The sequence below is a fragment of the Pipra filicauda genome, unplaced genomic scaffold (assembly GCF_003945595.2).
Source record: "Pipra filicauda isolate LSUMZ 115617 unplaced genomic scaffold, ASM394559v2 scaffold27_size4233163_pilon, whole genome shotgun sequence".
Lineage (NCBI taxonomy): Eukaryota > Metazoa > Chordata > Aves > Passeriformes > Pipridae > Pipra > Pipra filicauda.
In genome coordinates, this window is record NW_024104398.1 from 1,749,786 (window position 1) to 1,761,937 (window position 12,152).

The 12,152-nt window shown below is 46.0% G+C and overlaps 1 protein-coding gene across 3 annotated transcripts in view; it reads right to left on the minus strand.

Annotated features, from left to right (window-relative positions):
- Window positions 1-9,260, minus strand: part of PRIMA1 (proline rich membrane anchor 1) — a 54,740-nt gene extending 45,480 nt beyond the window's left edge. The window contains exons 1-3 of one of the 3 annotated variants that reach the window (XM_027729427.2): window positions 8,990-9,260; window positions 8,517-8,650; window positions 2,155-2,305 (exon numbers count right to left, since the gene is read on the minus strand). In XM_027729427.2, coding sequence (XP_027585228.1) covers window positions 2,155-2,305; window positions 8,517-8,609 — 244 coding nt within the window. In that variant the 5' untranslated portion in view covers window positions 8,610-8,650; window positions 8,990-9,260. Of the gene's footprint in view, window positions 1-2,154; window positions 2,306-8,516; window positions 8,826-8,989 lie in introns of those variants that run through there. The other 2 variants (XM_027729426.2, XM_039382676.1) reach the window with 2 other exon arrangements.
- Between the last annotated feature and the right edge of the window lie 2,892 nt (window positions 9,261-12,152).

The window sequence follows — 12,152 nt, forward strand, 5'->3', positions numbered from 1 at the left end:
GATTCAGTTTGATTGCTAAGAGAGCTTTTAAGGACAGTACCTAGCAGACTGCAGCCTTTTGTGCCTCACAAACCTCTGAGAGCAATGCCAGCATCTTTATGGAGTGCCTCACAAACCTCTGAGAGCAATGCCAGCATCTTTATGGAGTGCCTCGTGGGGCAGACACTGTACCTTGTAAAGGTAAAAATCTTGCAGCTCCCAGGCTGCTGCTTTTTTGCTAAGGTCTTTCCAATGCTAAACTTTAATCACTTAGAAAGTGCAAAGTGCAAGTCGAGCTTCAACCACTTCACAATAGCTCGTTTTGGCTTTCTAGTGCCCTCTTCTCTGAATACCATTTTAAAAGCAGTATCTATAACATCAATATTTAACCACTAGGCTTGTTCCTTATCACAAGGATGAGGATTGCTGTACACATGGGCTAAATCACAGTGCCTAGACAGCTGATAATAATGAAAGCATCTTTCAAGATGAGGCACTTGATTGCTACTCTAAAGCTTACTGGTGAAAGAAATGTGTAATCTATTTTTTTCATTGTATTTGAAATGAAGTCACTTGCTTAAATATTAGTCATCTGGATATATATAGCTCATTTTTAAAACTGGGTTAGCACCTGGCAATCCAGCCTGAGTAAGCATCAGGCTATCCCAGTCACAGGCCCATTTGAATTCTTGTTCATCTTTTTGCAATGTGTGACAGACTTCTTTTTTTCTGACATGACTTCCTTCCCACTTCACAGGAGACAAATCCATGCACTCAAAGCAGCTGCCTGATGGCAGCCCAGGGAGGGGAAGCAGTCTGGCAGCAGTCCCCCCCTCCCACTGCAGCTGGACAGCAGGGCTGGTCCCTGTGCCAATGCCACATCTTGTCTCCCTCAGGGAAACAGGGTGCCCCAGGTACAAGAAAACAGAGTGGCAAAGTATGTAATTTTCTGCCTGTGATACAAAGATCAAGGTAATTTTCAATATTACTGTCCATGACATTTTCCTGAACACTGAAAGAGATTTTTTCTGCTATAAAAAACATCCCTCTCTCCTTTCCCAGCTGTCTTTGTACTTTCTTTCCCAAGTGTTTCCCTGTTGGTTTTTCTCTGCCTTTGCCTTAATTTTCTGCAGTGTAGCACAAGTACAAATCATGCTCCTGGCAGAAAAGACACTGAAAAATTCTGCCTGTCCTCCGTCTGACTAAAAGCTGTGCAGAAGACTTCGTGTCTTCTGCACATCTGGAGACGGCACTGATAAAGACAAACAGCCCAATGATGATACCTAATGATTTATTTTTCCTTGGGGGAACTGCTGAGGATACTAGATATACTTTGCAACGTTGCTCCCAGGAGAGTTTATATAAGCAGGGAGATGAATTAATAGGCAGCCTTATAGGGAGAGATGAATTTGTGAAAATGCATAAACATTAAGGAGATTTGCTGGAATACCAAATACCTGGGACCTAGTCCATGTCTCTGCACCCAGTGAGCGCACAGCACTGGTGAGGTCTGTCCCACTGCACAGGGACTGCCCTCTGGGGGACCACCAGCACAGCTATCACTCTCCAGAAATGATCTGTGCATCAGGGATCACAGGACCACTGATGTGGAAGGGAGCTGGCAGAGCTGAAGGCACCAAGTGTGCTGGACATGGGGACGCATGGCTGGAAATTAGGAGGAACTCGGATAAAGATGGGGAGCATTGATTTTTATGAAGAGAAATAGATGAGTCTTAGCCTGTATGTACTTCTGACATGCCTCTGATTTTTGTAACAGCTGTAATTAATTTTCCTTGGAGTACCCAGACTGTCAAGCTGCGTACCTGGCGTAAAAGGAGTTCATGCAACTCAAAGGTCAGCACAGCGCTAAGTCTCCGTAGGAAAGCATTTCCCAGGGCTAGGGGATTAGGAAACCATTTAAAACTAGGGAATCATATATAATACAATGATAGGAGGGAACTTGTCTGGCTTTCCTCCAAAAGCTAAGCATCATTCATTGATCAGAAAACAGATCTCCATCTCTACTGAGAACACTTCTTCCTCCATTTGCTAAGTGGAAAATGACAAACAAGCTAGCTGTGCCCTCTCCCACATCCTTTCTCCTTCTGTCTGTCCAGGTGTCCCCGTCGCTTTGCCCTCCTTCAGTGCACCACAACTGTACCAGTGGCTACTTACTCGGCACCGCCAGCAACCTTGGGGGCGGTGGAGGTGGAGGAGGCGGTGGTAACAGTGGAGGTGGCCTGCACTGGCAAATTTCCTGGCAGCTCTCTGTAACTTTCTCTGCTACAGGCTTGGAGCATGACTTCTGGGGCTCACCCTGAGTGATCTGTGAAGAAACAAGTCATTGCATGAGCAGCAGAACAGTGACAACTGATTTTCCATGAATGTGTTTCTTAGACTTGAGTATCCGAGTGGCACCTCAGACCTGTAGGGAGAACTGAGCTCACGTTCCTCATTAAGGTGACTACAAGAGTGTCTATTCCCTATGTGGTTCCCATTTTTTATCTTTTATTTTTTTATTTAATATAATATCTTCAAGACTCCTTTTGCCTCTGTCAAATTTGGTTGAAATTGGCCAGCTGTGTTTTGAGTTATTATGGAGTAAGGAGAAGGCAGGCAGTGGCAGACAATATGATTGCGTAAGCCTTCTTTCCTTAGGAAAGCCATCTAGCAGCATGCATTATTCACAGGGTCATTGCTGCAAGCCAAAGAGAGCTAATAAAAATTACAAGACAGTTAGGGTCAGGATTATGTTCATTTTCCTTATGGCAGAACTGAAAGCCAGAGGACATCTCTCCTTTGCTTTGCCAGCATCACTTTGAAGTTGAGAGAGCATTTCACAGGGTGTTTCACTTCCCACCAAGAGGAGAGCGAACACATATTTTACTCATCTGTAGACCACAGCAATGACACGGTTAAAATGGAAATGCCACATTGTAACCTGCGTAACATGCAGTGTTGGCTAATAAAACTGAAGATGAGGCACTGCAGAACCCAAGTATAGGCATCGATTGGCAATGGACAATGATTTAGCCAGTACTGGTATTCAATAGCTTGATCTAGTCATGACAAGGACCACTTATGAACAGCAAATTTGTCTTATCATCAGCAGTATTTACATAACTAATGATTTAAGGAATATTCATTAAAATTCCTAATATAATGCTACAAAATGGAGTCAGTCCCTAATGAAAAGGAAATTTGCTGAGCATCACAGAAGCTTCTGAGACATATTAACTTCAAAGGTCTCTAAGCCAGCTCTTTCTGAATGACTTATACTTAGATGGTAAATACTGGATACAATTTTAAGGAGACAAAGCAAAGTGTAAAAGATTAAGAAGCATGTTATCTAACAAGCATTTTGAATGTAAGTATCAGGAGACCACCTGGGACAGACTTGTGTCTTGCTGAAGCTAAGGACAGTTACACTAGCATTCAACTATTGCCTCGTGCAGTTTGGTCTCAGACAGGTTATTTTCCTAATAGTTTTGGCCTAACATCATCCTCTGTAATCAGGGTTTTTCCACAACATGTCGGTCATTACAAAGAGGATGTCTCATGCCATGCTTTCTGATTTCTTTTAGGTATGCTTCTTCTGCCTCTCTGCCTATCCTCAGGGTCAGCCGGGGTTGCCTTCTCCCCGCTTCTCTCTCCTGTCCAAGCTTTGCTTCCCTTCCCTGCCAGCTCCGGGCACAGTCTGCCTCCTCTACCTTTTCAACCCTAGCCCCCAGGCTAGGCACCTCTCCCACTCCCTGCAGCTGGGCACCAAGGGGGCTGCACTGCCTCTTGGCTGCAGGAAAGCTGTGCACAGTCATTTTATATTTCTGGCCAAAAAGAGAGATGTGGCTAATTAAAACAACATCACTGCACAAAGGACACGTTCACATGCGTAGGAGGTTTCTAAATGCAGAAAGACGCATTACTCTGGCCTCAGGGAAATGGAGGTAGGGCTTTGTTGATTAAATATTATAGGGAGGGAAGGAGGAAAGAATAGAAAAGTCTACATGTAGCTGAGTCGGAAGGACAGCTCAGCACAGCATAAGGCAGAAGGCTCAGTTCTTTAAACAGCTTGTCGAAATCTATTACCAAACATAGGGAAAAACAAATTCAGCACAAGTGCTTTCCAAGTTTCCCCTTCACCATCAGGTAACAGTAAGAGGACGGTTAAAGACCATCTCAGACAGCTTCCAGGAACTTACACAAACTCTCTGAACGGCCTAATGAATCAAAGTGACTCGGCTGCATAATCCCTCATGACTGGTAATAAATCTGTCTGCTAAGCAGGTTTATTTATTTTTAAAGTAAGTGATCCCAGGCAGCAGAATATCCTTCATACTGCCTCAGCTCTTTCAACACTGTTCACACGTGGCGTTGGGGTGCTAGACACGCTCCCAAGAAGAGCCCCATGAGAAAAGCATCCACTCCATGCAGTGGCTGTGGCATACCTTGTTGAATGGGTGTGACAATGTTTACTGTGCTGATGGAAGGAGGTGAGGTACTGTATCTCCACTGGTCCCAGCAACTGATCAGGAAGCAACTATTAACTCCTAGCTATAACTACTGTCCCCTAACTAGATCCTTTGTTATTGAATCCTATGAGCTCACTACAGTCTCACATGAGCCAGTGTGATGGGAGAAGATAGACACAGGGCAGAATAACATTGAGCAGACTTGGAGCCAGCTTTGTCTGCAAACCAGAAGCAGCTTTGTGTATGTAAGTCTGAAGACAGTACTGGTATGGCAAAGCTACATTAACTTATTGCTCTAACCTAATATGAACATGAACCAAAAGCTTGCTCTGTCTTTTTTTTAAAGCTATTGACTGCTTTTAAATCCCTGGAGTCTCTCCTACCCTAGCCTGGTAATAGAGTGTCCTCAGAAACCACTGGATAATTTTCTCAATTACTTTGTAGACAATATTAACCCTATACACGACCAGCCACTCCTTGCTCCTGTCTACTTTGAAAATACTACTTTTGGGGGAAAAAAAAAAAGTTCCTTTGTCTCTCAATATCTGAGCCTGCGCCTTTAGCAAAATTCCATATGATCATTTTTAAAGAATCGTGAAAGAATTGACATTAAAAAGCAGAAGCTTTATCACCTATTTGTTTCCCTTCTCTTGTCACTGAGTAAAATGTCTGATTGTTAGAAGATACCTGTAGGAACACAGATATTACCTTGAAGGGGTTTCTCTTAGATGGTTAGTTTTCAATAACAAAGGTATTGTAAGTTGGCTGAAATCTGGCAGGAAAAGGAAAGACTCAAATAGAGGTTGAGGGCCTCGAAGAGGAGAGAAATAGCCAAGGACTGCTGCAAGAAGACAGAATAGCAACAGTAACATAAAACAGTAGATAACAGTAGCAAAATAGAATTAGGAAAAAAAGAAAGATATTTGGACCCTTTTCAAGGAAAAAAAAATCCCCCTGTTGATGTCTATTAGTCTTCTTATGAAAGAAATGAAGGCTGTTACTTGTGTCTCCTAAAGGTAAGCAGAACAAATCACTAGAAAATATGCAATCTTGCTCTGGCAAAAGATAATAAAATAATACTTCATGTTTCTTTCTTACTGTCTGAAATTCAAGGTAAGTTTTTACAGCATGTGGCAGGAGAAAAAAGGCATGTTGAAAGACCCTAATCTTTTTCTGGCCAGATCTGCTAATTGAATCTGGCCTCAAACTTTACTGCTTGCTTGTTCTGCTGGACACTTTCATGGTCCCAGAATGGCTTTGGAAGCCCTTTGCGGGTTCATGTGTAACTAGAAACCCAACAGGCTGCCAGGCAGTTTGTAGCACAGAGGTTGCCTTGGCAAGGGTTCACTTCTGGAAATGGACCTCACAGGGCTTGCTCCCTAGCTGTTACCTCTGCACCTTCCAGCCATTTGTCTGGGTGCTGGAGAAGCCATGGCCTGTCTTAAACTTGGTTGTTTGTTTGGCATGAGGCTTTCTTAAAACACACTCAGCAGCTGGCCAGTCTAGACATGTTGCCTGGACTTCAAGCTGATGCATTTTTTTTTTTCTCTGCTCTGAAAATATGTAGACTTGACTTGATGGATTTTTGCATTTCACGCGAACATGTTTTGCAAAAAGGACAAATGTTTTAAAATATTTATGGAAATGAAAATCTGATCCACAAATGTCCAGGGAAAAACAAACAGAAAGTGGTAACTGGTGGTTTCCTTTTGCAGTCTCTGTTGAAGTTTGTACCTGTAGCATATTTCTCTTTAATCCAAAATCTCCTTTAGAAAGAGTGGTCCTAGTCCTGCTTTACATAAAGTAGAGGAACAGCTCACCCCGATCGGGGGCCGCCTGCATGTGGCCAGAGCTCTTTAGTATTTCAGAGACCCATGTGATTGCAGCAGTCCACGAGCATGTTTTACAGAGTGGGATGGGAAAACAGGATTAATACACTCCCTGGAGGGTGGCCCTCTTGCGACTTTTTAATCAGGTAAAAGGAGGAAAGCTTTAAAAGAAAACTGCAGTTGACTGAAAAGGCACAGGGACCTCTAAAAGCCTCCTGATGTAGCAAGAGCTTTGTCTCTTGGAAGCAGTCTACAGAGATGAGATCTCAACACCACTGCATAAATCCCAGGACAGCTCTGTGTAATTCACATCAGAGTTAATCCAGATCCATGTTTATGAAACCAGAAAAAATGTGACCCTGCTATTTATCATGACCCTTACTGCTCTGTTTTTTAAATTATGTCAAAAGCATCAGACAGAATCATCCCATCCTTCTTGTCACAGAGCTGGCTATGAGGCTAATGAGAAAAAATTGTGAGGTTTGTTTTGGTTTTGCTTTTAATAAAATAAATGTTTCTCCTTTGATTAGCATCTGACTGATTCCCTTAAGTGTCACAAGGCAGGGCCTAGGGAGGGAATGCAAAGAGGTGGGAGGGAAGGCAATGCCACACATAAGTCATTGCACAGACGAATGGGTGAAAAGGGGCTGGGAGAAGAGACGTGAGAAAACATGACGGCTGCTATAGATGGAGCAGGGGCAGGGGAGCGACACGATGCGACATTACAGAATTAGTCAAGGAGAACATGGTTTGTGAGACTTTGAAGATAAACAGCAAGGATTATGACTCAACATGGGGAAGGGAGTCATGGGAGGGGTTCAAAGATGAAGGAGTTTCAGTCACAGGAAGGACGGAAGGCTGGTATGCAGGTGAGCATTCCACACCTGCCCTTCCCATTGGTACCTGCTGATAGGAGCCCTAGATTAAGCCTAGTTTTGGGAGAACTGGACAAAAGCTTGAGCAGCTTTATTGCTTGCTCTTTGACAGAACAGCAGGCAATAGCAGAAGTACAGTTGATGAATGGGACAACAAAACTTCCAAATTACAGCAAGGAAAGCTTGCATTCCCTGGCTTTTGCATTTCTCAGAGCCTGTTTCAATTTTTATAAACATAATTATTTTTGAAAGATTATCTTAGATTATCTGAGTAGTTTGCCAGAAAGATGTTTATGCAAGTTTTTTTTTCTATTTGATTGACTGACTACAGGAGAGAGGTTGCACGAGGCATCTCTTTTCACCCAACTATGCTTCCCTGAAAAATGCAGTTATAGTTTTAACTTAAGCTCAGCTACCTGAATACTTGAGCAGGACAGCAGGAAGGTAGCACTGGCAGGGATTTCTGTCACAGGGGAATTGGGTTGTTTTTGTTGTATTTCTGTTCATTTTAATTCGTAAGGAGCTAAAATCCTCTTTGTCATTCATGGCAAGAGACAAGATGCTAAAACAAACATCATCTCTCTTTAATCTCTTGGGAGTCACTAAGTTTAGATCAGGGAGTAAAAGATGTGGAGTCTCCACTATATTTTCTCCAAGAAAGAAACTGTAATTGGTCAGTTCTTGAACGGCACTTGGCCGGCTCATCAATCACTTCTCTGAAGACATATATGATAAATAAACTTTAAAATATCGAAGTGACGCATTTGAGTTTGAGCTTTGCTGCTGTTCTGAGTCTCCAAACTGGATGGGCGCTCTCCCTCACTATATACCAGTTTCTCCCAGTCTCTCTTGCTGGTCACCTCACATTACAATCAAGGTCACAAAACACCACCGCGCCGGAGTTGGCAAAAGCTGATTCAGCCCTTAACCCACAGAATCCTCAATTCGCAATCAACACCGAAAACCCACGGCAAGGCATGACCGCCGGGTCTCCGCTCCGCCACTGCCTCTTTCCGTGCATCTTGCCACCTACAGCAAAATGCGCTTTCCATCCCTCCGGCCGCCAGCGCGCCGAAGAAAGTCAACTCCATCCTGCTCGGACCGACCGCCCTCGGACCGAGTTCGGCGCTTCGGGGCTGTCCCCGGCCGCCCGTCCCGCACACTCGCCGTCCCGCAGCGCCCAGCGAGCGGGGCCCGCGCCCCTGAGAGCAACAGCTCACCCCGATCGGGGGCCGCCACGGCCTCCTCCCGCACTGCCGGGGGTGCCGGAGGGGCTCTGCCCGCGCCCCCGCTCTGCCCCCGCCCCGGCCCCGGCCCGCCGCCCCCCTCGCCCCGCAGCTGCGAGCGGGCTAGGGCGACCCTACCTGGAGGGACCCCCAGAGCGGGTGGAGGGCACAGTGTAGCAGCAGGGAGGGCCAGCAGCAGCGGAGCAGCCCCAGCAGCTGCCGGAGCAGCATCCCTCCTGGGCGGGTGGGCGGGGGCGCGGGCTCCGGGCGACCTGGGGAGGGAGCAGAGCGAGCCGGCGGCAGAGGCGTTGGCTCGCACCCATGCCCGGAGCGCGACTGTCCCAACTTTAATTCTGGAGGGGAGGGAGGGAAGGCGGGAGGGAAGGAGGGGGGGGAGGGAGGCAGGGAGATGGGCGGGTGGGGAGGGGAAAGAGTGGTCGGGAAAACCCAGAGCCCTTCAAGTCCCAGCTCCCTCAGCAGGGAGACGCGCCTCCACCCCCGCCCTGCCCACCTCCCTCCCCGCCCGCCCCGCCGGCTCCCCCTCCACGGGATGCTCTGGCCGTGGCCGCCGGCAGCCTGCCCGTGCCGGGGGCTCCCCGGCCGGCGCTCACCGCTGAGCCCGGGGCTCCCTCACACCCGAGGGGGTGAGCGGGGGGCGGAAAAAGTTTGGAGCCGGGCGCAGGGGAAAAGGGGCAGGGCCGGGGCCGGAGCCTGAGGGGAGAGGCGAGGCGAGGGGAGCGGCGCGGCCGCGCAGCCCGGGAATTGCATCTCCCCCCTGTCCGCCGGCGCCGCCGCTGCTGCTGCAGTGATTTTTCAAGCCCATCAAGGCAGTCCCTTCCGCGCACGGCTCCCCTCGTCTCTCCCTCCCCGCCCGGGCTCCTCCCGGCGGCTGCCCTCCGCTCAGCCCCGGCGGGGGCGGCCCCCGGGAGGCTCGGGCACCTCCGGCAGCCGGGAAGCGCCGCACCCGCCCACCGCGCCCTCCCCGCAGCTGAGAGCGGGACCGAGCCAAGGGGAAAGCGCAGGATCAACCGGCACCCCCCGTCCTGGAGGAGCCTCATCCAGAATTGCGGCCAGGTGGTTTTGGGGTTGGTGGTTGTTGGTGTTCCCCCCTTCGCTCACGAGTGATACAAGGGCTTGTCCTGCGACAGGTGGGAGCTGGGGCTGGGTCAGCCCAGTGTCTCTGGATGTAATAAGGAAGACGCTTCATGGCATTTGTGTTTCTATGTTCTGAGAAAGCACGCGGAAATGTGTAACAGTGCTTGCGGGGAAGTGGATAGACCACCTTCCCCTTCCCCACTCCCCCCCCACAATAGCAAGGCACCGCAACCCGGCTTCCCCACAAGAAGGAAACAGTAGAAAATCAAGAATGAAGGTGGTTTTGCTTTCAGTGAAGCAGTAAACGAGCAAAACAACTGCTGTGTGAATGGTAGCCGTTGCTGGAAGTTGGGCTTTGTGGGTATCAGAATGACCATCAAATGTCTGTTGTTGGGTCAATGACACAGGAGTCCTGTTTTCAATGTTTCGAATGCAGTAAGCACGTGAGTTTGAACAAAATATTGGACACAGGGTTTATATTTCATATCCTGAGATGAATAGGTTTGAGGATACTGAATTTAGTTTTTCTTTGTATTTCTTGCACCCACTGAGTCAAGTTTAATAATCAGTTTCATAAAAATCTGCTCAGAGAAGTGGGAATGGAAATACATTAATTTCTCAGCTGATACACAGCTAAAATTTTCTTTTCATACCACTATTACACCGCCATCTCCATTCATTTCAGCCCCAACAGGTGCTGGTTTAAATGTCAGGACTATAAGGCCCAGCAGCATCTTACAAATGAGAACAGCATACTGGAATGTAATGGTGTTACACCTGAGTTGAGGTAGACTCACTGAACCTAGACATTTATTGTAAATCCCTGCCTTGTGGTTTTGTAAGGGCAGAATACCAAGAGGTAGAGACATTGTGGGCAGTAATTGTACAGCAAATATATTTTCTGTAATGATGCTGAAAAAGATGGTGTCCTTTTCTGTAAGCCTACTGTGTAATACACAGGGCTTAATATATTGTGCTCATTCAATTATAGTTTTAGTGAGCTGGAGTCACAAGAGACAGCAAAGCTTTTCAGGCTTTCTGGTGATTTCCTGAAGGTATTTCAGCACTTGGTCACAGTACAGAACATAATAAATTGCACCATCTGTATACATAGTTCTTGGTTCTTGACAGAATGAGAGATAAGGCTTTAGGCATTGTACGCCAAAAAAATACAACACAGATTTATTTTCTTTCAGTATTTACAAAGCCTTAATGTCTGAAGAACTGTGGATTTGCCTGCCATTAGCAATTGTCCAAGTAGCTATTTGTCCGTCTCAAAGCACTGTTTCTGTGGTTCCAAGACAACCCAGGGAACTGAGTAGACAGAGCCAAACTCAACCCCGTCGCATAGAAGCAAGTGCAATCAGGGATATTGTTCTGACACAAAAAAGAGCAGAGTTTAGCCCAGGTAATCAGCATCCTTTCTGTTTCACTCTGGTAATTGACAATTCCCTTGGGAAAATGATTGGTCTGCAGATATATTAAATCCATCCTTTGGACCCAGTCATGTGGTCCACATACAGGCATATTTCCCATTAGTCTGAATGGCTAAAGAAAGGGCTGAATATGTGCCCTGTTCTTGTCCACATGACACCAGTGCTTTTAATTAATTACATTGGCTTCTCTTCTGTAGTTTCTATGGAGAGAAAATAGAGTCCAGGAATTTTTCCCACTTACAAGGAAGATAAATGATGTAATGCTTGCAAGACTGTAGGCCCTGAATCAATGACAGGCTTGAAATATGTTTTGCTTAATAACGCGTTAAGTATTTTGTAGCACCAGGACTGGTGTGTGCAAGAACAGAATGATTTGTTTGTAGCAGTCACACTACTGAAGTGTTGAGCAGGATAATGGCTAGGGCTACCATCCCTGAACCAGAACCAGGATTTCCTGATTACCGCTCCCAACCACAACTTCCCTGCCACCTTGGGCATATTTTTAAAATTACCTACACCAGGTTCCCTGCCTGTCAAAACCAGCATGACCAGATCTAGCTACCTGAAATTTGTATTGTGTTTGGTGGGAAAAGCAGTAACAGGGTCCTGTCCTCCAAAATGTTTTTAGCACATCACAGAAATCATGACCAATATCAGTTCCTTTGCTGGTGTGATCAGCAAAGGTCCATGCTCTGGCTCAGTGCTCTGGAGATGAAGTGTGTTAAAAGTAAGTGTTACAGCTCAAAATAATAACTTCAGCTATTTTAAAAGGGGTTTTTTATTTGTTTTCAGAAAAAGACTGCACAAATAGCATCATTCAAGCAGGTTTTTTTAAGCTTTAAGTTGAATATTAACACTCGATAGAATGATGACCATTACTTTTTCCTTTTCATCTTTGGTTTGATTACCAAAGGAGTATTTATGTTGTTTACTTTGTGGCTTTTTTTCAAAACAATTGCTGATAATTGAAAAAATTGTTATTAACACTCCAGTGCAACAGCTACTCAGGAAACATTAGTAAGGACTGCTGCACTGATTACCTGTACAAACAAATATTACTGTACTCCTTTAATCTAAGTAGCCATAACGGTTATAATAGACTTTAGGAGGCTATTTATTTTGTTGGTATTGATGGAGTTTACAGCATGAATTCAAGCGTTCAGAGGGCACAGAAGTAGGTTCCCTTCGAGGCTGACTTGTCAAAACTTCATTAAAATCAACAGATATTCCCAGTCTGACTTTA